This window comes from Dendroctonus ponderosae, unplaced genomic scaffold (assembly GCF_020466585.1).
Source record: "Dendroctonus ponderosae isolate FM_Combo_2020 unplaced genomic scaffold, Dpon_F_20191213v2 Dpon_F_20191213_4, whole genome shotgun sequence".
Classification (NCBI taxonomy): Eukaryota; Metazoa; Arthropoda; class Insecta; order Coleoptera; family Curculionidae; genus Dendroctonus; species Dendroctonus ponderosae.
Window position 1 is genome coordinate 6,251,155 of NW_026018611.1, and position 27,581 is coordinate 6,278,735.

The following is a 27,581-nucleotide window of genomic DNA, read 5'->3' on the forward strand; positions in this document are numbered from 1 at the left end:
AATGGAAAATTATGTGAATTATGCAGTTCATCAGACTGACCTCTTTGTACGGTGAAAATAAACTAACTGATGCGTTTCCCAAACTACTCAATCATTTTTTTTCCAAAGGCAAATGGCACTGAAAAATCCCAAAATAAAATGACCACATTGAATGACGATAAACCGGATTTTTTGTCGCCATAAAACGACTGTTTTTGACCAAGATAATGTGTTCTTTTTCTGTTAAACTTCTTGGATACCTTGGTATGGATGGGAACAAACAAATTGCATTGTGTGCAGGTGGCGTCGTTTTGCACTTGGGTATTGATCGACTGCGGCGTCTAGACGACGCGCTAGACGCACCATAAGGTCACTAACCTTACACGGACCTCCGTAGGGTTGAGTAGGACAGACATTGACACTAAGGGCTTGTTTCCCTCAATTCACACTTTCAAGACCAACCTGCTTCATTATGTAATCGGATTCGGCGACTCAATCCGGGAAAGTTCCAAAATTTATCCATGTAAAGAATTTGTATCATGTTTTTCGACTATAATTGTTCATAACGAAAAGACACAGGATTGTTTGGGTTTGACGACTTAAATGTTGGTATGAAAACATCGAAACTTTCAATACTAATCCAAAGGCAATTTTTCTGCAGTCACTTATACTAAAGTTTTCTCAGAATATGGTTAAGCGTGGTGATGGCTCAACATCGAGACTTTCTATACAGATTCAATGGTAATTCGCCTAGAAAACCCAAAGCTCGTTTGGATCGCATGAATTTTTTTCTGGAAGTGACTTATACATAATTGTAGTGCATTTCACTTGCTCGTTTGGTTAAAGAGTTCAATTGAACGAAAAAGATAATGCAGGTGAAACTGGTGATTTTTAGGGCGTTTAGGCCGTCAGGGAAAAGAATTCCTCCCTGATGTTTCGCAGGCGCGAGTGGCTTGCATCTTCAGGGGTGGTTTCCAGCGAATTATTTTCTACGACGGCTTAAAAACCTAAAAACTCACTAGTTTAATAAAGCAATTGAAAAAATATCTCTGATGATGGATGGAAACAAATCAAAACTTCTAGGACTTACTGAACGGACTTTTCCTCATTCAGTGCAAAACCTCTCATGTTTGTGAATTTTCAAGTTGTTGAGAAATTTATTTTTGGACAAGCAAAAGTGTTTTTCCATGAAGAGTTAAGAAAACTCTCGAAAAATCCCCGATGATGGAAGGAAAACAAAACTTTAAGATTTTATTTACCCAGATTTGATTCAATCAGTGCAAAAACTTGCACGATAATGACTCCTGATTTTTTAAAGTATTTTTTGTTTTACCTCCAGAGGTACTTCAGGTTCATAATATTTATTATTATTATCATCAAAGACTTTGTAGTCATTGTTTGCAGTAGGTGAGTTTTTGGGATTATAGAGTCTCATGTTCGTTTTTAGAAGCTTTGAAAAGTGTTTCTTTTTTGAATAAACAAGAAAACTGTCCTTAGTACAAAAAATAAAAAAATCCTTAGTACTGATCGTCTGCTTCTGGGCCCCGCACATACAACTTAAAAATCTTCACTTTGTACCTCCACGTCCTCTTCCACGTCCAATTCCAAGTCTCCACTATGCCAACTTCTATGAGCTTCGTTTAAAGAGCCTCTTAGCTTAATGAGGACTAATTCATCTTATCACGCAAATATCTCTTAATATTCTGTTAATCTAATCTCTATATTCTTCCAACACCATTAAACGATATTTGCTCAGGTTCTTTGTTCAATTTGTCAACAGACTCTTCAATTGTTGTTTCTTTATAGTTTATTATTTGATTGGACCCCAACTGCTCCTTCCGTTTCATTTTCCACCCCATCACTTTGAACAAATTCGATGGCTATTCTAACCCGAGCCGCAGCTCATGGGAAAGTGGAAACTTCCCAAAACTTTTTTCAGCTTCTTCTTCTAGGGCAACGTTTGAAAGGAAATTTTTGCAGACTGAAGACTGGGCAGCTGCTCGGGCACAAAGGATGCCATTTTTTCTCGATTTGGTTAAAAATCTTCCGGACTGGGCCTCTGCATCAGGTGGGGCCCGCTGATCCCGTTGGGGTGTCGGAATAATAAATGTGTGTGTGTATGTGCTTGGTAATAACACAGTGTCGGAACATTACAAGTACGTATTACCTGGTTTTGAACAATTGGCTTTGCCCAAAAGCCCAGATTTTTTGCAGATAGGTACCTTCTTAATTGCAAATCCAACAAACTGTGCAAGTGCTTTAAGAAACACTACCGTATAATTTAAGGTTGATGATAATTGTTGCACGCCACTGTTTCGTAATACGTCTTTGGTCTTATCGTCTGAACGGGAAAAATAAAGAAAAGATAGTGCCGTACACGGGATCCACTGAGTCTTTGTTTAAAGAGAAAACGAGTCGGCTTCACCTAAGGGGCACCACTCGATATAAAATAAATATAAATATATGTGACCGTTGGTGACAATACCGAATTTCTAAAGAATGCTTCATGTTGACCAGTAGCTTCTTATCAAGCTACTTTACTATTTACGACTGGATTATCTACGATTTTTTTTATCGTAACGTTGATAAGCCGACTAAGAGGCCATTTTGGAACAAAAACAGTTTGGAGATAATGACTGATGATAAAATGCACAGCAAATTAACTAGTTTTCTAGAAGAAATTTCTTCAATATGGAAGGACCAATATAATTCGAATAACTAGAAAAGTAGGCAAAACTAAACTTCGATTTTTGAACCAGAGGCGATTTAATATGAACAAAATTAAACAGCACTCAAGTAAGAAGAAAATTAATCCATTTATAAGTACACTGGCGCAAGTAAAGAACGAGTCAAAATAATCGCGAAACAAGCAAATTGTTATTGATCGTATTAGATTATAATAGGGAAAAGGCATTGAACTAAAATAACGATGTATACATTTCAATACACGCAGAACGTGTTTTATTATGTTGTTGATATGAGTTCTTGAAGACTAAAATGGGTAAAATTCGGTTGAGCTTAACCATATCAGCGACTCTAAATTTCAAGTCGATATAATCTGAATTACAGTGGCTTTATACGTATAAAGCTACTGTAATCTGAATATAAACATAGATTATGGCTTTTCTCCTTTTTGCTGACAGAGAGGAATTACAACATTTATGTGGTATTTCCAATAGATCGTAACAGTGGATTAAAGCAACGAGAAGAATAAAGAACAAAAAAATAGAATTGAGTTTCTAGAATAGTTTTTCCCAAATAAACCAACAAACATTGTATTTTCCAATTTAGTTTCTCCGAAATTTATACGTCGAAATCGCTAGAAGTTGCTCATTTAAGAATCACCAATACTTAATAGATTTCCACAGAATTCAAATTTTTAAATTTATAATAGAGACGCTAAGTACGTAAAATCATTAACACTTTCTTAAACATTTGATTTAGTTTGTCAAACAAATTCTTTCAAAAATCTCACACCTAAAACTTTCACAGGAATATTTCAAAATTACATTTTTATTAATTTACACTTTTCACTTACGAGCTTGGGCTTTTGAAAAAACCCAGAAAATGGCCTTTTCCGAATGAATTTTTGCGAATTTTTTCAAATCCGACGAGCCAAAATCGCTGAAAATGGAGCATCTAACTCCCATAAGGGTTTTACAGCAATACTAATGGTTCGTTTTTAAAGTGTGATTTTTTAAATTTTGATTTGGTTTGTCAGAAATCCTTAAAACTATTTGTGTTTACACGATTATTTACAAATAACTTATAAAAAAAACGACCAAAAATCGTTGAAATTAGACCAATAGATCGGACATTTAAAAGGAAAGTTTTACTAAGAATTGACTTTTTTGAAGGATTAGTTTTCCAAAAACCGACAAGAATCCTTTTTGGAATTTTTTTTTGTGTTTTTCGTAAACTTCCTCAAATATCTTATGGAATTTTTTTTAAACGCATAAATTTTATAATGAATTTGGATTTGAATTTTGGCTTTCGAAGAAAACAAACAAAACTGTTTTTCTTCAAATTAATTTTTGCGAATCTTTTTCAAGCTGTAAACGTCAAAATCGCTTAATTCTTAAGATCATCAATATCGGATTTTCGAAAAAGTTTTCCAAAAAATGTAAAAAATTCGATTTCTCGGACTTTTTAAGACTGTTGCATTTTGGGATCGGGCTTTCGTTCTTCAAAAAAACAATCAGAATGAATTTTTCCGACTGAAACTTTTCTAATTTGAAATTTTAAGTTGATCTTTCAAAGAAAAGGGGTAAAATTGTATGTGCATGCACCAATTTTTGCGAATAACTTCAAAATAAAGGCATTGAAATGTGAATTCCGAAAGCCTTACTAACAGTGCACTTTTAAAAAACACGACATTTTAGACATTTTTTGAAATAAAACGCATATATTTCCGAATGTTTTACTAAAAATTAAAAAAAATTTCCTTCAGCTTTCCAAAAAATTTCGAAAATCCTGTTTTCCGTGTTCTTCTAAAAGCTTCAGGTCTGAAATCGAGCAATTTCGGATGAACTTACGTACTATGTACGTACGGTACTTATGTACTTATGGAAGGAAAAATTTTACTAAGAAAGTACATTTCAATTTTCACGGAATTTCGGTTTTTCGAAAACAAAACAATAAAAATGTCTTGTTTGCGAATTTCTCCAATCTCTGCAAGTGAAAATCGCTCGAAAACATTTTGTCTGCTTTTGCATCGATCGACAAAATTCAACAATTAAGCTCTAACTAAAGGCGCAATTTTTTCGGAATTAAGTATCAGTTAGTGTTTCAAAAAATAACATAAGTAAACAAAATTTTTTGCATCATTTTTGCTATTAACTTCAAATAGAGTCTCCGCAAATCGTTAAATTTACTCCTATAATTCGGATATTTGCTTTATTTTTCCAAAAATTCGAATAAAAAATCCGATTTTTTACTGTATCTTGGCAGGAAAATTTCTCATCCAAACCTGAAATATTTTATATGCATGCATTTTGTGAATTCACGTTTTGATTTTTCAAAAAAAAAAACCATAAAAACGTCTTTTTGAGAATTGTCCAAAGTGTGCAACACAAAATCGCTAAAACCTGATCATCGATTTCAGATATTTAACTCATTTGAAATTTTTAGTTGATTTTTGAAATACCCTAGAAATTAATTTTTTACCAATAAGTTCAAAAGCTCGCCCTAAAATATTTAAAATTTTACTTACAGTTCGAACATTTCCGAAATTCGATTTTCCTCAGAGCATACTTTTTGATAATTGGCTTCAGTTTTATTACAAAAAAAGGCGAAAATTCGATTTTTACAACTATTTTTTTTCTAGTTTAACTAAGAATGCTCTTTTTCAATTCAGGCTTTTGTGACATTTTTGATTAACCAGGCTCAGTTAATAGTGCTTGAATGTAATTCCAGTTTTTATGGAATTTCTTTGAATAAATGTTTTGCATAATACATAAAAGCAGTCACTGAAGTCCAATTATTGGATTGAAACCATAGTTTAAGCACAGAAAGGATTAGATAGATATAAACAAAACCTTTTAAAAATTAGAATTTTGTGCCGAAAATCATAAAATGTTCTTCAGATGAACTTGGTCGAAAAACCAATATTTTCTCCAAATAATCAAAAAAACAGTTGCAAAGTTCGATGAAACCATGCCTTGACTTCGTTACCTTCGTTTCTGAATAGAAGACGTTTATTCGTTCAACGCCTTACATAAAAAATTACTCAAGTGAAAAATAAATTAAATTTGCTCTTCTGCTAATACTTATTTACCTTTAAGTTAAATATGTTTAGTTGGTCATTGAATACTGATTTGATGATAAGAACTTCTTTTATTGCCTACGTTTCAACCCTGAAGTTGTCTTATGCTAGAAGGCAAAATTCCTTTGAATCTTAACATTCTAAGTGAACAAAAACACTTAGACTAACGACTAACACGTGAGCTACTTTCCACCTTGAAAACTCTAAGGAAAATCGGTTAGAGTATAATTTTAAACTAGCTATCATCACCCCGTCTAAATGCTGATTTTTTCAGGCAGGTATTTTAAGTAGGTAATCACACACCTGGGCAGCGAATCCAAAAGCAGGGGGCATATTAAACCAAATGCGACAAAAGCTCCGATCACAAAAGGGCACAATCGTAGTAGCTCTGCATACGGGCATGCTGATAAAAATTGCGAAGATGCACCGTTTCGTAAATTAGCACAAAAAGACTTTTATTTTATTGGGCATAATAAAGCCACAATGCCCGTTACATTTTCTACCTAGAACCCCTCCTAGAGCGACGACAAAACAGCACCCTATGGTAAAAGACCCTTCCAATAGCTCGCCACGACGAATATATTGTTCCACTGTTCTCACCCTCTGATTTGCCTATTTTTATCTGTGTCCATCTTAAGGGTGGGTTTGGTTTGGTAGCATTGTGTCAACCATCTTGATTAGAGCTTCTGAACCCTGGCGGTCTAGGTTAGAGGGTAGAAGCAGAGCAAAGTCGTAAAGAAGTATTTAATTGAGACTAGTTTGAAATCGGAATCTTAGGAGGGATTTTGCGGGATTTAGAGAATACAATTGAAGAAGTTAATGAAGTTGCCTAATAAGGCAGGCAAACCTGCACACTAAAGGACAAACCAGTACTTTTGAAGTAAATATAAATCGCCAAGCCTTTTCGAGTGGAAGAAGGAAAACAATCCAAAATTCAATTGGTGAAATGGTAAATAAAATGAATGAAACGAAAAACTGGTTTTTTTTTAAACTTCAAAGCTTTGAAAGTTTACTTCGCAAGTTAATAAATCAGTAAGATTAACATTTAGGGCTTTTGCAACCAATTTGCCTCCATTATCACTCAATAAATTATTTTTCTCCCGTTGAGCGTATAGGTTTTAAGCTGTTTAATGTTTAATTTTGGATAAATATTGTGAAGCTCTAGTCGAGCTCAAAGGTTGTACAATTCTGTGAACAAGTCACTTTGATTTTTCGGCGCATGATTATTAAACCACCAGATTTGTAACAAACAGAGCGACGGCTACTCATCATTACTAAGTCTAACTAAATCGTTAATTAAATAATTTTGGCATAGAAAAGGCAACACAATGTAAGCAATTTTCCGACCAGCTCTCGTAAACCGAGAAGTGAAAACAAAGACAGGCGGGTTGCCATAGCAATTGATATGCTGATCTCACTCCTACTCGTAACAAGAGAGACATCCGAATTAATGTGTTCGCGTTTGAATGGGTCACTTATAGTACGGGGGCGATTTTAAATGTTTTTAATTATTTTCCACTTTATCAGAAAACGCTATCGAACTGAAGAAAAATCCAGTATAGCGGTAGAATGTACATTTTTCCGCCAATTTTGATCAAAATCCGTCAAAATTTATTATTTGATGGACGATTTTTTAACATTTACCCTCTTTGTGCAGTAGACCGTAATTTTCGTGACTTGTCCAGTGGAATTTGTGATTTTTTTCTAAGTGTTGTTTGAGAACTAATTTCCGCCGTAGTAATGGAACATTTTCAAAACGATTTCAGATCCGTGTAGGATATTGTCAGTTGGTTAATCGAACAGCATTTATTGAAGAAACACTATTGAGTTCAAGCAGATTCTCTGTTTTCTTATTAACTAGTTGATTGTTTTAAAAAATATTTTCAACAAATATTACATACAAAATTCGTATTTAATAGGCATGTATAGCTCGAAAAATCGTGTAAGACCAGTCAACTAAAATCAGTGTTCTCGTTTAAAAAAAATCGTAGATGGCGTGATATCACAAATTTGGGACACGCTGTATCAAATTTTCTTAAATGAAAACGAACCCAATTTAATAGACTCATGAGGATGTTGCAAAAAAAACGTGTTTTTATTTAAGTAAGTACTGAGTTTATTTCAAGTTGAAGACTCCCAGACCAGCTGTACAAACTCAGAAAATACTGTTTCTGGGTCGTTTTGGTGAAATTAACGCCATGTTATGAAAAAGTCTCCCAGGAAAAGTTTAAAAGGACGTATGTATATGGACGCTATTTAAAAAAATGTGGTTGATGGCTGAAAAATGTGGTTAATCCTTAATTAAAACAATTTTTTGCACATTGTTTCCCATTAATCAAGTAAATCTCTCAAAATTCTAAAAACATCTCACAATCGAACAAGTGCATTTTAAGTAATTCATCTTCTGATTCCTAATTAAGTATCATTTTATTGCCGCCTCCGATTTTTTTGAGAAACATAGGTTTCTCATAAATCTTCTAAGAACTTTAATCCAAGTTACTTAAAATGCCCCTTTGATTTGGATTGTCGCTTTTTGCCAAGGAACACTGCCATAGAAGTCCCATAGTTAAGCATTGTGGAATTGCTGCCGATTAGAGCGCTACATATAAACCCAATAAAAGTTACGGTACGAATATTTTTTCCAAACCGTTATTAGCGTTTTAGTGAAATTAACGTAAAAATTCGTCGAAAAACAATCTGATCCACATGAAAAGTGAATTTTTTCAAGTACATAAGTAGATGTAACGAGCGATGCTATTTAAAATTCAATTTGTTAAGTAGCATTCCACCAGGAAAGTATATAAGAAATGAGCCAAAAATAAAACCATTATCAAGGAAATTATTTATAATCCTAGGATAAGCATCTTTTATCTTATTTAATGAGTTGAGAGTACATACACCCAGAATTGAGAGCAAATACACATGGAATCATAAACAAAATGTGTCGGCATGCTACCAGTGACACCTAACTGGGCTGGTCATCTCGCGATTTATGGACAACTGTACAGGATATTGAGCCCCATTAAATCTTAGAATAATCTTATATAATTGGAGCTTAATTAGACAGTTAACACTCTCCCCGGGATGCTGCGCCATCGAACAGGGGCTACATTAAGAGTAAAGACGGCACAAAAGGGGCGCTGCTTAATAGTAGAGCCCCAAGACTCTCTGGTTAGTAAAAAATGTATCCACAGCTACCTGGGATGTGTGCAAAAATAACCTATAATTTTGATTGGGCGTTTTCACATAAATTTGGCAAAATCTCGTCAAACCCCTTTGAACACGAAAACCTCATTCACCCAGCTTGTCCCTCAACATAAATATGCAGCCCTTCGCATCCAAATAGACAAGAAAACGTAAAATTAGGTCAGACACTACTGAAGATTCCCAAAGGTACTTACCAAATAAATCCGCTTTTCGTCCAGTATTTGACTGCATGGGGCTGTTGGATTGCTGCAACCTGAACAGAACACCCTACAGATCGAGTACGGCACTCCGGAAACATTTTTTTCCATCTAATTTTGCGAAAAATAAACGAAAAACCGGATCACAAACGAGACCAGACCAATTCGCAACATGTTACATGGCGCCATCTAATCCACAGACGATCAACTGAGATTCGCGGATCGCGAATGGTGTGAAAGTGGCGCGAATTTCATCGAGTGGGTGGGGTCTGTTTTATTTGAAATAATCACAGTGGTGGCGACAGCGCATTTTTTTCCATGGATGTTTTTTAGGCAGTTTTAGTGAGTTCTTGGGGTAAATTAAGCAATGCTAAAAAGGGCGGAGTTTTTTATTCTAGTTTTTGTCAAACCGTCGAGCTTTTGTAAAATCGAGGCGAATTTAACAAACGAATCCATTTTTTTCGCATTCTAAATTTTAAAATCGATGAATATTATCATTTCCAAACTCAATTTTGTGGAGCAAAAAATTGCAAATATTTGGCACTCACAATTTCCATCACTTTTCAGAAATTCTTTAAAAAAATGGTTATTTCTAGATTTACCAATTTCACTCGACTAATTTTCTTTAATTTTTCCATTAAGTTTCAGCCAATTAATTAGACGCATTTATATTTAAAATCAAACGGGAAGTTGCAATTTTCAATTACCTACAAATTTTTTTCGCTTATGAATAACTATTACACATGTTTATTGGTCTGTGTGAATAGTCCATTATGCTGAGTGTTTGAAATGGAACATTTTTTTTATTTCGTTATAATTTGCCTTAAGGCCGTGTCCCATGCATCCGTTTGTACGATGATACGATGGTACGAAAGTATTTCTATTGGTTGGAGATCTGTCAATTCGCACGGCGACGGACGAATTGACAGATCTAAAACATTGAGTATCGCCGCACTCTCACCTTAATGTTGATATTTGGCTATTAGACAATAGAGACTTTATAATACTTACTCACCATGAGTGACTGGTAGGAATTTTGTACATATTAAGTCGATTTTTTAAATTTCTGTTTTAGATAGTGATTTTTCTTCCGCGTTTCGCACTTTTCTTGCATTTTTTATCATTCATTCCAACGCAAATACCAAGTATTTAGTGCTTATATGAGCTTGTTACCGCCACGATACTTTTATGTGTATTTTGGAGTTCGTTTCAAGTTTTTTTAATCAATTAATAAATCTTAAAAGCCCAAATAAAAACTGGTAATGAAGCCAAAAGTGCAAAGTGCGAAACACGCAAGTAAAGTTTCTGTCGTCTCTAAAAGAGCTCTGCACAACTGCATTTTTCTCAGAATCAGCAAACTTTTCTTAATTTTGCGTTTAAATCAGGGTCATGTCAAAACAAGTAACCAACAAAGCCACAGTAGGTATTTTGAAAATAGTCTTTTCAATTTGATACAGTTTTAATGATTTAATACACTTTACAAATTAAATGAGAATTTAAAATTGAAAAACAAAACATTAATTGTTAATAACAAGAGAGTGAAACTTTTTTATTCGTGTTTAGAACTTCGATTCAATTTTTTTCCAAAGATTACATTTTTGAAGTCAAAAGCTTGATTAATAATGAAGTCAACTAATTATAAAAAAAAATGTAACCGAAGTGCAAACCACGCAAGTCAAGTCTTCCCCTCTCTCCTACTCTAAAGGAGCTCTGCGGCATTGCCTACTTCTTTAATAGCCCATTGCCGTAAGGCTAGAGTTGCAAAACAGGGCGCAGTCATTTAATAAAACTTCTGCTTTGCTTTTTGCAAAAAAAATTACTCAAAATATATTTAAAAAAATAACACCCTGCATATTTCCCACCATAAAACTATCATTATTGCCGTCCTGACCATCTTGCCCTTTCCTAACACCCTACCTAGGCAGTCTATTAATCCCAACTTGAAGTCCTTTCATTTATCACACGTAAAGCCACCCAACTGGCTTCCAATGGCGGATGGGTGGGGCTTAGAAGAGTAGAAATTTTCCGAATTTTAATTGATTTTCCTTCTTTTTCAGCGGCTTGATGGACAAATTATTTAATGTTAATTAAATGAATAAATCAGTTTAGTAATATCATAAGCAAGTGAGCACTAGTAGATAAAGAAAATGGTTTTCAATATCAGAATTTTTTTTAAATTAATTTGATCAATGAACAGATCAGTGATTTTCAGTGCGAAAAAATTATCTCCAACTTTTCTTTACATAACATTAATATTTTTCTTACACAGATGTGGAAGTCCGAAATTTATTAACGGATTTTGAAGCTATAAAAATTGACAAATACTCAAACACAACTTCTTCAATTTAAGTGTCCTCGAATTTCCCGCGACGTTTCTCTTACATCGCAAGCATTGTCAGAATTCAACTTTGGATTTCTTCAAGAAACACTAATTTTTCATCAAAAATTGTAATTTTTTGGCCGTTAATTGCACTAACCTGTTGCAATAATTGCAATTTTGTGGTTTAGTACTGTTGTCCCCAGCTGGTAAGTAATCATAATTAATAATGTGTCGTTTAACAAGCTCTGACCTCACATTATACCTACACGCACTTTTAACCGAGACAATTTTCAGAAAATTTGGGATTTGGATTAAAACAAGTTTACATAGTCCAAAATACCGATTTCTATTAAACTCATTTATTTATTCTTGCTCCACAGAAACACATCCTTTATTACTCGGGCCAATAGCACAAAACATTGATTACTGATTAATTAGTTGGCCAATTAACTGATCTAATTACTAATTAATTACGAAATAAAACATTAAAAAAATATCTGGGTTTTAATACAAAAAAAAAACACATTTATAATAACAAGTGCCCTGTAGCCAACATTATTCAATTATGGATATTTGTTGACCCACGTCACTGGTTTGCAATTTAAATTGTTGAGGAGTTGAGGAATTGGGAGGCGAGGTTGGCAATGTTGCCTTCAAAAACAAAAATGTTCTTAATTAATTATACAGGGGGATGAATATCTAACGTCCAACCATTTCTTCTCTGAGGCTCTATAAGCAATAGCAGCTGCTCTGATATGATTCAGATTTTTTGCTTATCCGTATTTACCTGGATCTTACATGAAAAAGTTTCGAATGACTCATATTTTAGAATTTCTTGCTGAGGTGTAAATTAATACAGAATTTTAATCGCACAACTTTTAAAGAAGTTTTGCTCATTAGAAATTGAGTGAATATATTGCAATGTAAAGTATGATCGTCGTATATTTATTAGTTAGTCGATTATTCAAATTTTCCATCAGTGCCACAAATATAACAAAAGTCCATTTCTGAAAAAAATGCTTTTTTCTCACCCATTTTCAACAGTTCGAAAGACTCACCCTGTACAAGTAAACTTAAACAAGCAAATGAGCTGAAACTAAAAAAATAATTCTGGGTATTTGATATGAATAGAAAAGTGAGAATGTTTAACATTAGCTGTCTAGATGAGCATTAGCTATAGATTATAGGTGTAAGAGCATACGGAGGAAAAAATTAGGAAATGTTTATGTGAAAAACTAAACTGACACAAATAATACCTACAAGTTTTTGTAGAAAACCGGCAAAAAATAATTAACTTAACACATTTTAACATTAGTCTAATAGTTTAATTAAGAACGCACACCATTTGACGGCATTTCCCTTCCACTTGACCAATTGACCAAATAGTTCAGTTAATTGTCTAGTCAAAATTGAGTAAAACCTACCGAAATCGACAAATATGCCATTAATGAAATTAGTTACAAACTTATCATTTAAAGTATTTCTTTCATACAAAAAACGATTCTCAAACATACTTCGAATATTTAAATTAGCATATATATTTTAATAATTGCTTGAGAGCAATTTTTTATGTATGCAGTGATTTCAACGACGTACCAGCTGAAAAACGAAAATACTTAAACTTAATTCATTTTCATAAGTTATAGTCCGTATGGCCTGCCGCTTGCCGAAGTAATATGTAAATCTTCTCCTTAATCCATTCCTTGTTGTACGGAGCGTATGTGTTTGTGGATTTTTGGTAGACTAAGCAGCTCAAGTCGGTTAACTGCCGGAAAACATAACGTCAGGAATACAAAAGGATTAATTAACACTGCAACACTATACCTGATCGAGGAAATCAAACAACTGGGATATGTCATAGGTAATAGTTGGAGTGTTGGGGTTTCTCCTTTTCAAATGCTCTTCGTATATTCTGCAGACGCCCTCCATACAATCATTTACAGACTCGTAGTCCGAATATGTTCTGGTTTCAGGGTTTGCACCGGGTTGAACCAAAAGGATTGTATGGGCCTGCAATTAAGTAAACTCAATATTAACAGGAGTAGAAACTAGACCAGCTTGGTGCGAGTGCCAATTGATAGCGTGTGAGGAGAGCGAGTGTTTGGTCAAGTTTAACCGCACTTTTCTCTATATCTACGCTATATTATACAAAGGTGCTCAAGCACGCATATACACAATGCTCATCGCTTGCAATTACCTGCACTTACCATTGCAAATATATGGATAAAATCTTCTAAATCTGAAGATCTATCGCAGCTCTGGGAGACAGTGATACAAGTGCTAAGCTAACCTTCAAATTGGTTGGTTAGATAGAAGATAGGTTATGGAGAGGTTCAAATTAATAATTTATTAGCAATTTATAACATTTGCCTTCAATATTGAGTTAGCAATGAAATATAGAAGCCTCAATTGCCGATAGTTGGTAAAATCGTGCAAAAAATTATTTTATTATATCCTTGGCAAGAAGACAAGACACAGATACAATTAAGGTTAAGTCTATTTACACGTCAAAACTCAAAATAGGGTGGATTTTCTGTTTTCCTTATTGGTTTTCTGCATTTTGTACCTAAACCAAGTGAAATAAGCATCCAAGTGACTGTAATTGCCGAAAACATCCAATCATTATTAGAACAATTTTCAGCAAAAGGCCGAAATGACCGACTCCAAGTATTTCACCACCACCAAAAAAGGTGAAATATTCGAGTTAAAATCCGAATTAAATAATGATAAGAAGGAAAAGAAAAAGGAGGCGGTGAAGAAGGTGAGTAATTGCTTCAATATTAATTAGATATAATCAACATTTGATTTTAGTTACTCTGATAAGGGTTTATCTGCATTTTGCTCATTACATTCACTCTTTAATTTAAACTAATCTCGAGGATCTTTTACTACCGTCATGTTTCTGCCTGGTTTTTGTTCCTCTTATTATTTAACTGTTCCTTAAAACATTCCTTTATTCTGGGTGGCCAAAGTAGGAAAGTGTGGCATAACAAACACCATTTAAAGGTGATTTGGGGCTGCGATTGTCTCGAAGTTAAAGCGTCGTCTCTACGTCTGCGAAATGCATATGTCTTTTTTACAAGATGACAAAATATTTTTAAAATCCTTACGCATTTTACCCGCACTCAATTACACCCTTTTAATCAATCTGACTTCAAAATTAATGGTTCAAAGAAATTATTTCACTCTTCAAAATTGTGCAATTTTTTCCTTAGGTAATTGCCTCGATGACCGTGGGGAAAGACGTATCCGCTTTATTTCCTGACGTGGTTAACTGCATGCAGACCGACAATTTAGAATTGAAAAAGTTGGTTTATCTTTATTTGATGAACTATGCCAAGTCGCAACCAGATATGGCGATTATGGCGGTGAACACGTTCGTCAAGGTAAGAATTAACGTTATTTTTTTATGTATTATATTTCAGTATATTTTATACTAAATATAACAGAGGGTGGCCCAAATTCTGCCATTGGCAAGCTTCAAGGGATGGAGTTTAAATTTCAAGCAGTTTTCCTTGAGGGCATATTTAAGTTGGATAAATTAAATTTTCAAATATTTCAACAGAACTGCATCTTCGAACTGCATCCCGTCTGATGAGTTTCGAAACGCTAATAGTAGAATTCAAATTTGGGACGTTCTGTATATTTAAATCACGCACAACATTTTACCTGCTTGTTTATCTTATTTGACAATTTAAAAAAATTATTTGGGTTTGTCTTTCTGAAAACTTGTTTTAATCAAATTCGCTTTTTATGTTGCTGTGTTCGCTGTTTAAGTTGCTAATATTTTCAAGTTTTATTTCAATTAATAAATGTGTTATTAAATTCTATATTGGGGGGAGGTGTAGAAATTAGGGCTTTAGCTCCATTTATTCCTTAGATTTGTGCAAAAAGTCCCAAGTTTGCCAAAACGGCGTAAAACTAAAAGACTTTACTGAACATGTTATTCAATTCTTTATTTAGTGGTGAAAAAATAAACACGCTTTCTCAATTTGTTCTTGAAATATGAGCAAAAACGCGGCATCATGTTTGAAATGTTGGCCTTATCTTGTACCTAAAAATGGAGAATTTCTATATAGGATTGTGAAGATCCAAATCCTTTGATCAGAGCCTTAGCTGTAAGGACTATGGGTTGCATCAGAGTAGACAAAATCACTGAATATCTTTGCGAACCACTTCGCAAATGCCTAAAAGATGAAGACCCTTACGTGCGGAAAACTGCAGCTGTATGTGTGGCGAAACTATATGATATCTCTTCAGGTGAATGTTGTTAACACCTCCAATGAAGTATGTTGCTTCATTTAGCATGTTTTAGGATTAGTTGAGGATCAAGGATTTTTGGAGCAATTGAAAGAACTGTTGAGCGATTCTAATCCGATGGTGGTGGCAAATGCAGTTGCTGCTTTGTCTGAAATTAATGAAAGCAGCCCTACTGGTCAACCATTAGTTGGTACGGATTGTAGGAAACTCAAAATTAAATAAATGGCACTCATATAAATATGTTTTTAGAGTTGAGTACTACTACAATCAACAAACTGCTCACTGCCTTAAATGAGTGCACGGAATGGGGACAAGTTTTCATCCTAGACTCGCTTTCCAACTATACTCCAAGAGATGAAAGAGAGGCGCAAAGTATTTGCGAAAGAATCACTCCTAGATTGGCTCATGCCAATGCTGCGGTGGTTTTATCAGCAGTCAAAGTGTTGATTAAGATGATGGAAATTTTGCAGGTATTTTCGTTTTTTTTGCATTTACAATACAAAACCAACGTTTGTGTTTCTTCTGCAGGGAGATGTAGAGTTTTGCAACACATTGAGCAAGAAACTTGCTCCTCCGCTAGTTACCTTACTCAGTTCAGAGCCTGAAGTAAGCAGATTTCATTTAGAACCTGCGATATGTTGACTGGTTTATTACGTTTTAGGTTCAGTATGTTGCTTTGAGAAATATCAACCTGATTGTTCAGAAAAAACCGGACATTCTCAAGCACGAAATGAAGGTAAAGTCAAACACACCCGTATGTAAAGAAAACTCAATATAATTCTATTCAACAGGTCTTTTTCGTTAAATATAACGATCCTATTTATGTGAAACTCGAGAAACTCGACATAATGATCCGCTTGGCGTCTCAAGGAAATATTGCTCAAGTGCTGAGTGAATTGAAAGAATATGCAACAGAGGTGAGTAACTACTGATAAGTAATTAAAGCCCCTATGAGTAATAATATTTTTATTTGTGCTCATCAGGTGGATGTGGACTTTGTGAGAAAAGCTGTGAGAGCCATAGGTAGATGTGCCATCAAAGTGGAACCATCTGCAGAGCGTTGTGTGTCAACTCTATTGGACTTGATCCAAACGAAAGTGAACTATGTAGTGCAAGAAGCTATCGTGGTTATTAAGGATATTTTCAGGTAAGTTGAATAAATAAATTTCATTTCTTTAAGGAATTATTTAAAAATAATAACAATTTTAAAAGGAGGCAACATTACGGTGGTTTTCTTAACAAATTTGCAATTTATGTAATACTTATTAATACTAATGAAATCGCGTGGAGGGTTAGCTATACTCATACTGCTAGCGATTCTTTTAAGGCCCTTTTCAAAATACTTTCTATTTGATCATACTTTTGCGTGTTAGCTGATAATTCCACGTTAAGATTAATTACTAAACTATCATCGTTCAAAATAAAATGCAACTTATTTTGCTTACAATACTTGTGTATAGCGATTGTGGTGGTTCGTCGTTCGTTATCATCTTTTGTCTTTACGCTGAAGACCTTGAAGGGGCACAGCGGATCACTTTCCACTTGATATCCTAGCTCAAGTAGCATGTAATGAAACTTTTCCGATAAAATGTTTAACTTGTGATGTGGTTTGGAATTTAGCAAGTTGATTGATTCGATGCAAGCTTGCACTAGGAATGTGGGAAGGGAAGCAGAGAAAATATAGCCGCTACCTGATAGTCTTTGATGTTCTATTGTCTTGTGTGATCCTGGAAAAATTATCATTTTGGCAACAAATGGGAAGCCAACTTTCACACTTACCAGCACAAAATCCTCCTATGGATCCTATGGCAGCTTCCAAGGTGGCTATGATCATGTCCAACCGCCAAGAGTCAATATCGAAATATTCCATTAGGCCGAGCCCTTTATCACCAAGAACACCAATTGAGTACGATTCCTCTAAAAACACCCTAATTTTATTGTCTTCGGCAATTTTCAGAAATGCTGGCAAAGGTAGAATTTTCCCAGTCTTCCACGAAACTCCTTCAACTATCAAAAATTTTCTGGCTTTCTTTTTAGACTTCGTTTCTTGTGCCACTAACTTCTCAACTTCTACGGCAAATGTTTCCGGTTCTTGATGATCAAAATACACCACCTTTAAGAGAAAATCGCAAATAAACAACTAAAATTCGATCATTTGACCTATGATTACTTTGCTTCGAGCCATTTGCAATCCCTGCTGAATCGCAACATTACAGTTTGAGGATGTAAAGACAACGTCACTTTTCTTGCAGTAGGCAGCGATTGAACTGGATATTGCGATAAATCCATAAGAGTACACAATTGACTCTTGCATGCCGAAAAACTTGGCAATAAGCTCTTCTAATTCCAGGTGCACATCAGTGGTTCCTAAAATACGATTCATATTGATGATTCTGCGGGCAGTAGAAGAGGCCCAGTAATAGTAGAGCCTACCATAGAAAGCTCGGGGGCCGCAAGTCCCAACGCCATACTTGCAAATAGTGGCTTCACATCGCTTTTTAATATCTTCATTATCTAGGATGTTCAAATAGTTGGTTTTGGCCAAATCGATTACGTTTTCGCCTTCCTCCACTGCTGGAATCTCAATTTCATTTTTGACTTTGGAATGTTGAGTGTCTTGCACTAAAGGACCTGGCGTAAACTTTGCTAACCGTTCCGCTAATAAATTCTCATCGATTTGCTGGCTTTTCTTAGTAGGCATGATGCACGTACTAATTAACTGATAAATCCGGGACACTCCCTCAGTTATAGGTAAAATTTGGGCAATTGTTTATAAAAACTGTTTCAGCTTATCACTACCGAATAATCGGTTTTATTAACTTTGCGCCGGTAAAATCACAGTTTATTTCTCGTTTTATTGCGTTTACAGCTTGAAATTACAAATATTTGCTTGGTTGATGTCAGGTTACACATTAAGGTTAGATTTTATGATGATGACAGCACCGGAACAGCGCAAAATGACGTTTACCCAAGAAAACAGGACCGTACTTGCAGGTTTTTTCTATTTATGAATCTATTTTGATGTTTTTCATGATTTTCAGATCCGATACTTTCAGTTGCATCAGAAAATTATAGTCTAGACCATGTCACTAATTGTAAATGCTAGAAGCAAAAAAATGTGATAAATTTTTTCAAATTTGATTCCGATGAGAGTGAGAGGGATAAAATTTGGATAAAAAGAGAACCAAATGTACTTAGCTAAGGACAATATTTTAGTTTTAATGAATTTTAATCAATGCATCTACTATTTTAATATAAAGGCGAAGTGTAAGCGCTTGAAGTAAACGTTTCTCTGAAGATGCGAACATATACGGGATATCGAAACGTTGAGACCAAATGCCTACAGACTACGGCCTAGAAACCTGAAAACCAGCAATTATATTTTATTACAGTTGCATGCAGAAAAAATACAAAAACAACAAATTGCATACACGAACAAGAATCCTATTACTTGGTCAAAGGAAGATTTTTTTTACAATTTCAGCATTTCCTGTTGTATTTTAGAACATTTTCTTTCGCATTAGTGTGCATTTTGTGCTTTAGAAGAACATACAGTGATTTTTCTCTTGGAAATATTTCAGAAAATATCCGAATAAATATGAAAGTATCATCAGCACTTTGTGCGAAAACCTCGATACTCTGGATGAACCTGAAGCCAGAGCGTCGATGGTATGGATTATTGGCGAGTACGCGGAAAGAATTGACAATGCTGATGAACTCTTGGACAGTTTCCTCGAAGGTAATTTGCCGGTTTCAATCACTGATGGATTTCAACGCATTATTTCTGCCTAATTCAGGTTTTGCTGATGAAAATGCTCAAGTGCAACTACAATTGCTGACTGCTGTGGTTAAGCTGTTTCTCAAGCGACCTCAGCATACTCAGGGTCTAGTTCAGCATGTGCTGAGCTTGGCAACACAAGACTCTGATAATCCAGATTTGAGGGACAGAGGATTCATCTACTGGCGGTAAGTGCGTTGTTGGGACGGATTTAAACTCTGAAAAAACTCCGGTTTTAATAGATTACTCAGCACTGATCCAGCAGCAGCAAAAGAAGTCGTTCTGGCCGACAAGCCGCTCATTTCTGAAGAAACCGACTTACTCGAGCCCACTCTTCTAGACGAACTGATCTGCCACATATCGTCATTAGCCAGTGTCTATCACAAGCCACCTACTGCTTTTGTCGAAGGCAGAAGTGCAGGTGGGTTTTTTGCGCTCCGCAAATTAGGAACCTTTGCTCGAGTTGCTGATTTCATGCGATCCAGGTATCAGGAAAACGCTTCCAGTCCGCCAAGGCTCAGATGAGACTGTAGCCCCCGAAGCCACAGTGATTCCCAACCAAGAAAGCCTGATCGGCGATCTGCTTTCAATGGATCTGGGAGGGACAGCAGCTCCTCCTCCGGTTCCTGCAGCTGCTCCAACCAGCAACGTGGATTTATTGGGCGGCGGCCTAGATGTGCTGGTAAAAGGGATGATTGAAGGCTTCTACGTTTATTTGAATTGCTTGTTTCTAGTTGGGGACAGGTCCTGACATTACGGGGGGCGCAGCTCCTTCAACCACCGGTCTTTTGGGCGATATTTTCGGAATTACTACCACTCCCACCATGTATACACCGCCCAAGGTAATATTTAGATTTCAACAAATACGTCCTGTATAGGTGTTTACACCGGTAGTCAGCAAAATTCCCAAGTATTCTGCACACTCGTCAACTCGCCAGCCACTTTGTAGACTGACTTTGGGTAATCTGCAAATTGACTACGGTTTAATAATGAATGAACACTATTTTTTCAATCTGTAATTCTTGCTGTTACACTAACTGCACTTTTGTCAAAATTTTGGATTATTCTCTCGCTTTTATCGAGCGATCAACGCATTATAGTTCTTTTCACTGAATGATAAATTAAAGTTCCCCAAAATGTGTTATTTTTTTAAATATTAGCAGCAAAACTTGTAGACCTTTTAAGACAATTTCATTTACTTTTAAAAACAAAAAGCTGTTTAGTCCTAATATTAGGCATAATTATAACACTAGAACAAACAAGATTTGCTATCAGGTTCTTGGATTAATTATTGTCGAGAAAGTCCACATTATATGAAAATAAAACTTTTTAACAAACTAAATAACAAAATTAAAAACATAGCACTTGAGAAACATTTAAAAAATAATCTAAAGATACTTATTGAGTGGGAAAACTTATAGCGGCTAAACAGTAAAAATAATATCGTGTACTTAAGACCTTTTTGATTTCCTTTTGCGTCGCTGTTTTGTCTTGGGTTTCTTCGTTAAATTAACTGAAAGTTTTGCAGCATCAGGTACCTATTATACTTGTGAAGAGTAAGCATTTCTAACACTCAGATTGACTGGCGCGTACGGCATTTTGCCGATTGCCGGTAACATATGAAGGCTTCTGATTGTCGAAGCTCTTGTACGGTTAAAGGACTAGGAAAATGTGGTAATTGTGGCGTTTTTAGGCTCTTTGGTTACCAGCAGATAAGGGCAAAGGGTTGGTAATTCAAGGAACATTCGCCCGACGTTCAGGGCAGATTTACATGGAATTGAATTTGACCAATAAAGCCATGCAGGTTGGTTACTTGGATTGAAATGCGACGTCTCAATTTCTGTTTGAATTTTTTGAACTTTAGGCTATGGTAGGATTTGCTATCCAATTCAACAAGAACAGCTTTGGGCTGTCGCCCTCGGTTCCAATGAACGTTTCAGCTTTGCAGCCCGGGCAAAGCTTGGAGTACAGTTTGCCTTTGGGCACCACTGGCCCAGTGCAGAGGATGGAACCGCTTACCACGTTGCAGGTACTGCTTTTACTCTATTCAGGACTTTTTAGTTTTCTCGTTTTGAATTAGGTGGCAATAAAAAACAACGTGGACGTGTTCTACTACGCGTGCCAAATCCCTATCCAGATTCTGTTTATTGAAGATGGAACATTGGACAAACGGGTATTTTTGACTACTTGGAGAGACATCCCATCTGCGAATGAAGTAAATTATGCCAGTTATGTATTTAACGGAGGGTTTGCACGGTATGATTTCAGGTTCAATACACCTTGAATGACATTAAAGGAACAACCGATTCGATCTCCAACAAAATGACCTTAAACAACATTTTCACGATAGCAAAGCGCAACGTCGAAGGGCAAGATATGCTCTATCAATCGCTGAAACTCACCAATAACATTTGGGTTTTATTGGAGCTGAAACTGACTCCAGGTTTAACTTATGCGACCCTAAGCTTGAAGTCCAGATCTGTTGAAGTGGCTCCATACGTTTTCCAAGCTTATGATATGATTTGCAAAAACTAAGCTGCCCAGTTCATCTAAAGAGTGGCATTTTATTGAAGTTATTAAGCTGCTTTTAGGTCACGAAGTAGTTAAATATAACATGCATAAATATTATAGGTAAGGAGCATTGTTGCGCATAATTATTGTGTAGATTTTAGTTGTTTTTACATTAGATGTTACATTAGATGGGGTGGGATTCAAGTGGCAAGAGCTTATTTGGAAGAAAATAACAGAAAAATACGTATGAATATGCTTCGTTTCTCGGACACTGGGTGTGGGAGTGGTTGGAAAATCACAACGGTTTTTTTGGTCAATGCTAGTGCTCTTCATTTTTTCAGTCAAATTTTTTAAAAGTAGCGAAATTGACTGTTTTTAAAAATACGGTTTTATTTCTGAGAAATTGAAGCTTTGCCCACACATTCTCATAAGAGAGGTTGCTATTTTGTAAGATAGATATCTACCGAGAGCTTTTGCCGTATGAATCCAATACTGAACACCCCGCACATTATTTAACGTGCGATAACATTCCTATTTAGCTGAATTATAGATGTTTGCAAATGAATATTAAAGGCACCAAACATTAAATTTTCAATCCAGTTGGGGAATAGTTATATTTCCCAAAACCATGCAAGAATTTAGGATTTGGGAGGAAGCAAATAGCAAAAGCAAAATTCGCCCCTAAGGAGATTTGGTTTGTCTCATGATTTTGTTTAGCGAGAATTAGTTAATTTGGTGCTTAAGAGCCTCTGTGTATTTGGGGTACAAACCTGTTGTATTTTTTTAATGAAACTAAAAAAAATTGTCGGTTAAAGACGAATTAATCCCGTTAGTTTTTTTTCTTAAATGCAGTGGATTTGGAGAAAATGGTAAAACGTGCTCCAATGCATATAATGGAATTTGCTATGACAAGTACATTTTCATTAGTCAGCTCGAATAGTAATGATAATTCCACATGGATTCGCTTCTTAGCAATGTTCTTGAAAATGTTTTAATTGGCACGAAACTACAAATTGAATGGCGTTTTCGCTTCGCAAAGCGATTAATTAACAAGCTTTTCAAGATTCCCATTTGCCCAATGCATAGGGGTTCTCTCAAGCGTGTGGGTCTTAAAGGGAGTTTTATTGGGTCCTCGTTTAATAGTGCGGTAAAATTATCTGCAGAACATGACTGTAACCCTTCCAAGTAAATTTGCAGGTGCAAGATCTAAACATGATTCGTCCCATTCCCTTTGAGTACTTATCCCCATCCTAAGGCAGTGAAAGTATAGGAAGAAACGAGATGATTTTGCCATGTGCCACAAAACGAAAGAGAGCTTGAACTCAATTTGAAAAAGAACATTAAATAGGCAAAAAGATCACAAAAAGTACTTTTCAATGGTCAATGTATTGAAATCACCATTAGTTTTGAAGTATTTTACAAATTTAGACAGACATTACGACCGATCTTTGGTAGATTCAAATAGCTTGAAAATCGTGAGACATTTACCCTAATTTCTTTACAGTAAGAAAATAACAACGTACTCACTGTTCCCTTGAATGAGGGTTTATTTTTTAAGATTTAAAATATATTTTTATACATTTTTAGTGCTGCTTCCGACGGAAACTGCATCCTTCCGTCAATCGGGCTTTTCCCCCCGTGGACGTGCACAGGATGGTCGAGCACCCTTTGCACGGCACCGCACTCTGTGCATGCGAAAATATCGTTGATATGGCATAACATCCAGGACACTTCACATCCATAAAGTAGCTATTTGGATGCTGAACCAGTCGCTTCTTTTTATGGGCCCTCCTTTGGTTCTCTGGGCTAGGGTGCAACAGATCGACCGCTAAAGGCATCTAAACGAAGAAATTTCAAGCGGTTAATGGTTGCACTTTGCAGTACAGCTAAGGGATTATTTAGCGCTAATAATGTGGGACACTAAAACTTACTTTTGATCAGAATTTCACTAGAAATGAATAGGAAAACGTTGTACTGCACGTGTTAGTTCGGCAATCAACCATGTAAAAAGGTAGTGTACGTTTGACAGTTTGACAGGCAATCCAAATTCGAATGCAAGGAGAGCTACCAACATGGCAACTTGAAATTACCCAACAACAACTTCCGATCAGTCAAGCACAGAACATACCCCCATAGGGGGATATTTTGTGCAGTCAAGTTAGTGACTTCGAGTTAAATTTTCTAGATTTCCATTCTAATTTTAAGCGCTCATTTACCCGTTTTCTCAGTAATTTTCATTGTGGCCAAAGGATTATTGGACGAACTGCTGTAGGTAAGAACGAAATAGGGCTAGATATCTAAAGAATTGTTTGCGCTTTGCTTCATTGAGAAATATTAAACTTCAATAATGGCTTTACGAAAATCCAACTGCACTCTACAGATCCAATAATTATAAAACATCGATTATCATGTTTTTTAATGACGAAGATTTTTTGAAACGTTTGGATGCTTTGAAAACTATTAATTTTCTTGTTTTCGAAAAACTATTTTCCTATCTTGGCATCGCTTATGGAATATGGAAAAATCTAGCAAAAGATGTAGGCGAGAGCTAGTGTCATGAATAAATTATGATCTGGCTTGAATGTGAATTTGCCCTTTCGATTGCTTTTTCATAACATACAACATAACATGTTTTATAACATATTTATTTTAATAAATAATTGAAATTGAATGCATTTGAAAAGCTCGTTCGAAATCCTGGCTCCGTTAGTTCTCCAAACCAACGGCGAGGGCTTTCATCATTATTTGATGGTAACACAGAACATCCTCCTGGCATGGGGCTCCTAGGATATTCTGTGGATGGTAACCTCTATGATTTGTGATGTTTTGTTTACCGCGTGTAATATATTATTTTAGTTGATTGCTGTTGTTACATCAAATGGGAAAGAAAGGATTTAATTGGAGAGCCAGACAAGTGGTAGAGACAATCGTGGATGATTCGTCTACAAAGCAGGTAAGATTTGTTACTTGTCTCAGCCGTGGTGCTCCAATGGCAATTTGCCACCAATTTCCTGATAAATGTTTTTGCTGGCATGGCTGGGAATCAAACCACAGATCTACAGGTCTACTACCACCTGCTGCTAATAACATGAGACATGTTAAAGTCCCATCCAATAGAGCTGTTTTGTTTCACGTCTACTTAATGCTTTAACTACCAACAATTCATCACTGAAGGCACAAAATGAGCGCTATAATTTGTTGTGGAGCGACATTTGGGGCATCTTTGCATTGAATTGAGAAACTCTAAAAATACCTACTTGCTTATATTGCAGCCACTAAAGCAAATTTTCATTTTACTTAGTTATTATCAGATTCGCAATTACTTTATGTATAAGTACACATACAAAGTATAATATGTGAATTTCAGATAAAACACAATTTGAACGTCAACGGACATTATGACCAAAGCAATGAGCTGGTGCTACCATCCACTAAGCGAAAAACCAAGACGAAAGATAACAAAGTTACGGTTACCCGAATTTTGTCAAAAACACACCGGAAAAGGCTTGAGAAAATCGTCGATCGCAAAACGAAACATAAGAATCGAGCCAGTTTGATAGTCTTTGCAAACCGTTCAAGCCACTTCTGAGGAACTTTCGCAAGTGACGTCAATTGCATTGGTTTAAACAAATGGCTTGAGGAGGCATTACCGAGAAGAAGCCCATCCAGAAGCTATTAAAAATAGAAATGTAATTCTCGATGACAAGCCGGCTCCAAAGCCCAATTCAATTAGAGGGGCATATAGGAAAAAGCGAAGACTTAAGACCTTAATTTCTTTACAGTAAGAAAATAACAGTTCCTTTGAATGAAGGTTAATTTAAGATTTAAAATATATTTTTATACATTTTTAGTGCTGCTTCCGACGGAAACTGCATCCTTCCGTCAGTCGGGCTTTTCCCCCCGTGGACGTGCATAGGATGGTCGAGCACCCTTTGCATGGCACCGCACTTTGGGCATGCGAAAATATCGTTGAAATCGCATAGCATCCAGGACACTTCACATCCATAAAGTAGCTGTTAGGATGCTGAACCAGTCGCTTTTTTTTATGCGCCCTTCTTTGGTTCTCTGGGCTAGGGTGCAACAGATCGACCGCTAAAGGCATCTGAGGGAAGAAATTTTAAGCGCTTAATGGTTGCACTTTGCGGTACAGCTAAGGGATTATTTAGCGCTAATAATGTGGGACACAAAAACTTACTTTTGATCAGAATTTCACTAGAAATGATCAGGAAATCGTTGTACCGCACGTGGTAGTTCGGCAATCAACCATGTAAAAAGGAAGTTGACGTTTGACAGGCAATCCAAATACGAATGCAAAGAGAGCTACCAACATGGCAACTTGAAATTACCCAACAACAACTTCCGATCAGTCAAGTTAGTGACTTTGAGTATGCAGCTTTTTTCCTTTCAACTAACTGATATCGTCGTTTTCACATCTGAGTCTTTTTGATATTATTGTAGTTTTTTATTACTTAGTTCAGATTTAAATATATTTATTACCGTTTATTACGTATAATATGTTTTATCCCTTAAACGTGTCCCTTTTGGCATCTCTCTTTGACATTAGAGAACTAACATTCAGTTTACACACAACACAGCACAACTTTACCATCTTTCTCTCGTTGTTAAAGTGAATTGTTTTTTTTATACTTTGCCCAAACTACATACAAGTATAAACTGCTGTCAACAAAGTATTTATTTTCTTCAATTTTTTCTACTAAATATATTTAAATTTTCTAGTTTTCCATTCCAACTTTAAGCGCTGATTAATCTGTTTTCTCAGTAATTTTCATTGTGGCTAAAGGATTATTGAACGAACTGCTGTAGGTAAAAACGAAATAGGGATAGATATCTAAAGAAATTTTTGCGCTTTGCTTCATTGAGAAATATTAGAAGATTTAAATAATGGCTTTACGAAAACCCAACTGCACTCTACAGATCCAATAATTATAAAACATTGATTATCATGTTTTTTAATGATGAAGATTTTTGAAACGTTTGGATGCTTTGAAAACTATTAATTTTCTTGTTTTCGAAAAAGAATTTTCCTATCTTGGCATCACTTATGGAATATGGAAAAATCTAGCAAAAGATGTAGGCGAGAGCTAGTGTCATGAATAAATTATGATCTGTCTTGCATGTGAATTTGCCCTTTACATTGTTTTTTGATAACATACAACATAACATGTTTTATAACATATTTATTTTAATAAATATTTAAGGTTGAATGCATTTGAAAAGCCCGTTCGAAATCCCAGCTCCGTTAGTTCTCCGACCCGCCGGCGAGAGCTTTCATCATCATTTGATGGTAACACAGAACATCCTCCGGGCATGGGGCTCCTAGGATGTTCTGTGGATGGTAACCTCTATGATTTGTGGTGTTTTGTTTACCTCGTGTAATATATTATTTTAGTGGATTACTGTGGTTACATCAAATGGGAAAGAAAGGATTTAATTGGAGAGCCAGGCAAGTGGTAGAGACAATCGTGGATGATTCGTCTACAAAGCAGGTAAGATTTGTTACTTGTCTTAGCCGTGGTGCTCCAATGGCAATTTGCCACCAATTTC

At 35.7% G+C, this 27,581-nt stretch overlaps 6 protein-coding genes and 1 long non-coding RNA gene across 8 annotated transcripts in view; 2 read left to right on the forward strand and 5 right to left on the reverse strand.

Annotated features, from left to right (window-relative positions):
* Positions 1 to 11,810: 11,810 nt before the first annotated feature.
* LOC109537121 (enhancer of rudimentary homolog) lies at positions 11,811 to 13,815 on the reverse strand. The gene is made up of 3 exons (XM_019903706.2): positions 13,675 to 13,815; positions 13,292 to 13,477; positions 11,811 to 13,232 (listed from the first exon to the last, which is right to left on the reverse strand). The coding sequence occupies exons 1-3, from the start codon at positions 13,675 to 13,677 to the stop codon at positions 13,101 to 13,103; spliced, it is 321 nt and encodes a 106-aa protein (XP_019759265.1). The 5' UTR covers positions 13,678 to 13,815; the 3' UTR covers positions 11,811 to 13,100.
* Positions 13,816 to 13,915: 100 nt separating this feature from the next.
* LOC109537119 (AP-1 complex subunit beta-1) lies at positions 13,916 to 22,604 on the forward strand. 2 transcript variants are annotated; one of them, XM_019903704.2, is made up of 18 exons: positions 13,916 to 14,228; positions 14,683 to 14,853; positions 15,547 to 15,727; positions 15,789 to 15,917; positions 15,977 to 16,197; positions 16,256 to 16,333; positions 16,389 to 16,463; positions 16,519 to 16,644; positions 16,711 to 16,874; positions 19,309 to 19,466; positions 19,525 to 19,693; positions 19,748 to 19,926; positions 19,991 to 20,187; positions 20,240 to 20,347; positions 21,199 to 21,309; positions 21,370 to 21,534; positions 21,586 to 21,720; positions 21,774 to 22,604. In XM_019903704.2, exons 1-18 carry the CDS (start codon positions 14,121 to 14,123, stop codon positions 22,038 to 22,040), a joined length of 2,742 nt encoding a protein of 913 aa, XP_019759263.1. In that variant the 5' UTR covers positions 13,916 to 14,120; the 3' UTR covers positions 22,041 to 22,604. The 2 variants fall into 2 exon arrangements, with proteins under 2 accessions (XP_019759263.1, XP_019759261.1); XM_019903702.2 differs by having other exon boundaries at positions 13,918 to 14,228; positions 15,783 to 15,917.
* On the reverse strand, positions 14,241 to 14,687 carry LOC125504121. The gene is made up of 2 exons (XR_007281285.1): positions 14,578 to 14,687; positions 14,241 to 14,521 (listed from the first exon to the last, which is right to left on the reverse strand). It is a non-coding gene; the product is annotated as an uncharacterized LOC125504121 (long non-coding RNA).
* LOC109537120 (serine palmitoyltransferase 1) lies at positions 16,483 to 19,131 on the reverse strand (the record flags this gene model as incomplete). The annotated part of the gene is given in 4 exon segments (XM_019903705.2): positions 16,483 to 17,454; positions 17,507 to 17,840; positions 17,898 to 18,094; positions 18,161 to 19,131. Coding segments are annotated over 4 exon segments (1,224 nt in total). The 3' UTR covers positions 16,483 to 17,029.
* Positions 22,605 to 23,536: 932 nt separating the features above from the next.
* LOC109537122 (40S ribosomal protein S27) lies at positions 23,537 to 24,048 on the reverse strand. The gene is made up of 2 exons (XM_048665527.1): positions 23,948 to 24,048; positions 23,537 to 23,854 (listed from the first exon to the last, which is right to left on the reverse strand). The coding sequence occupies exon 2, from the start codon at positions 23,852 to 23,854 to the stop codon at positions 23,600 to 23,602; it is 255 nt and encodes an 84-aa protein (XP_048521484.1). The 5' UTR covers positions 23,948 to 24,048; the 3' UTR covers positions 23,537 to 23,599.
* A 745-nt stretch (positions 24,049 to 24,793) lies between these two features.
* Positions 24,794 to 27,581, forward strand: part of LOC109537101 (probable ATP-dependent RNA helicase kurz) — a 7,500-nt gene continuing 4,712 nt past the window's right edge. Inside the window, exons 1-2 of the mRNA XM_048665529.1 lie at positions 24,794 to 24,969; positions 25,384 to 25,520. Of these exons, the coding sequence (XP_048521486.1) occupies positions 24,895 to 24,969; positions 25,384 to 25,520 (212 nt within the window). The 5' untranslated portion in view covers positions 24,794 to 24,894. The remainder of the gene's footprint in view (positions 24,970 to 25,383; positions 25,521 to 27,581) is intronic.
* On the reverse strand, positions 25,833 to 26,323 carry LOC125504120 (40S ribosomal protein S27-like). Its single transcript, XM_048665526.1, has 2 exons — positions 26,212 to 26,323; positions 25,833 to 26,118 (listed from the first exon to the last, which is right to left on the reverse strand). The coding sequence occupies exon 2, from the start codon at positions 26,116 to 26,118 to the stop codon at positions 25,864 to 25,866; it is 255 nt and encodes an 84-aa protein (XP_048521483.1). The 5' UTR covers positions 26,212 to 26,323; the 3' UTR covers positions 25,833 to 25,863.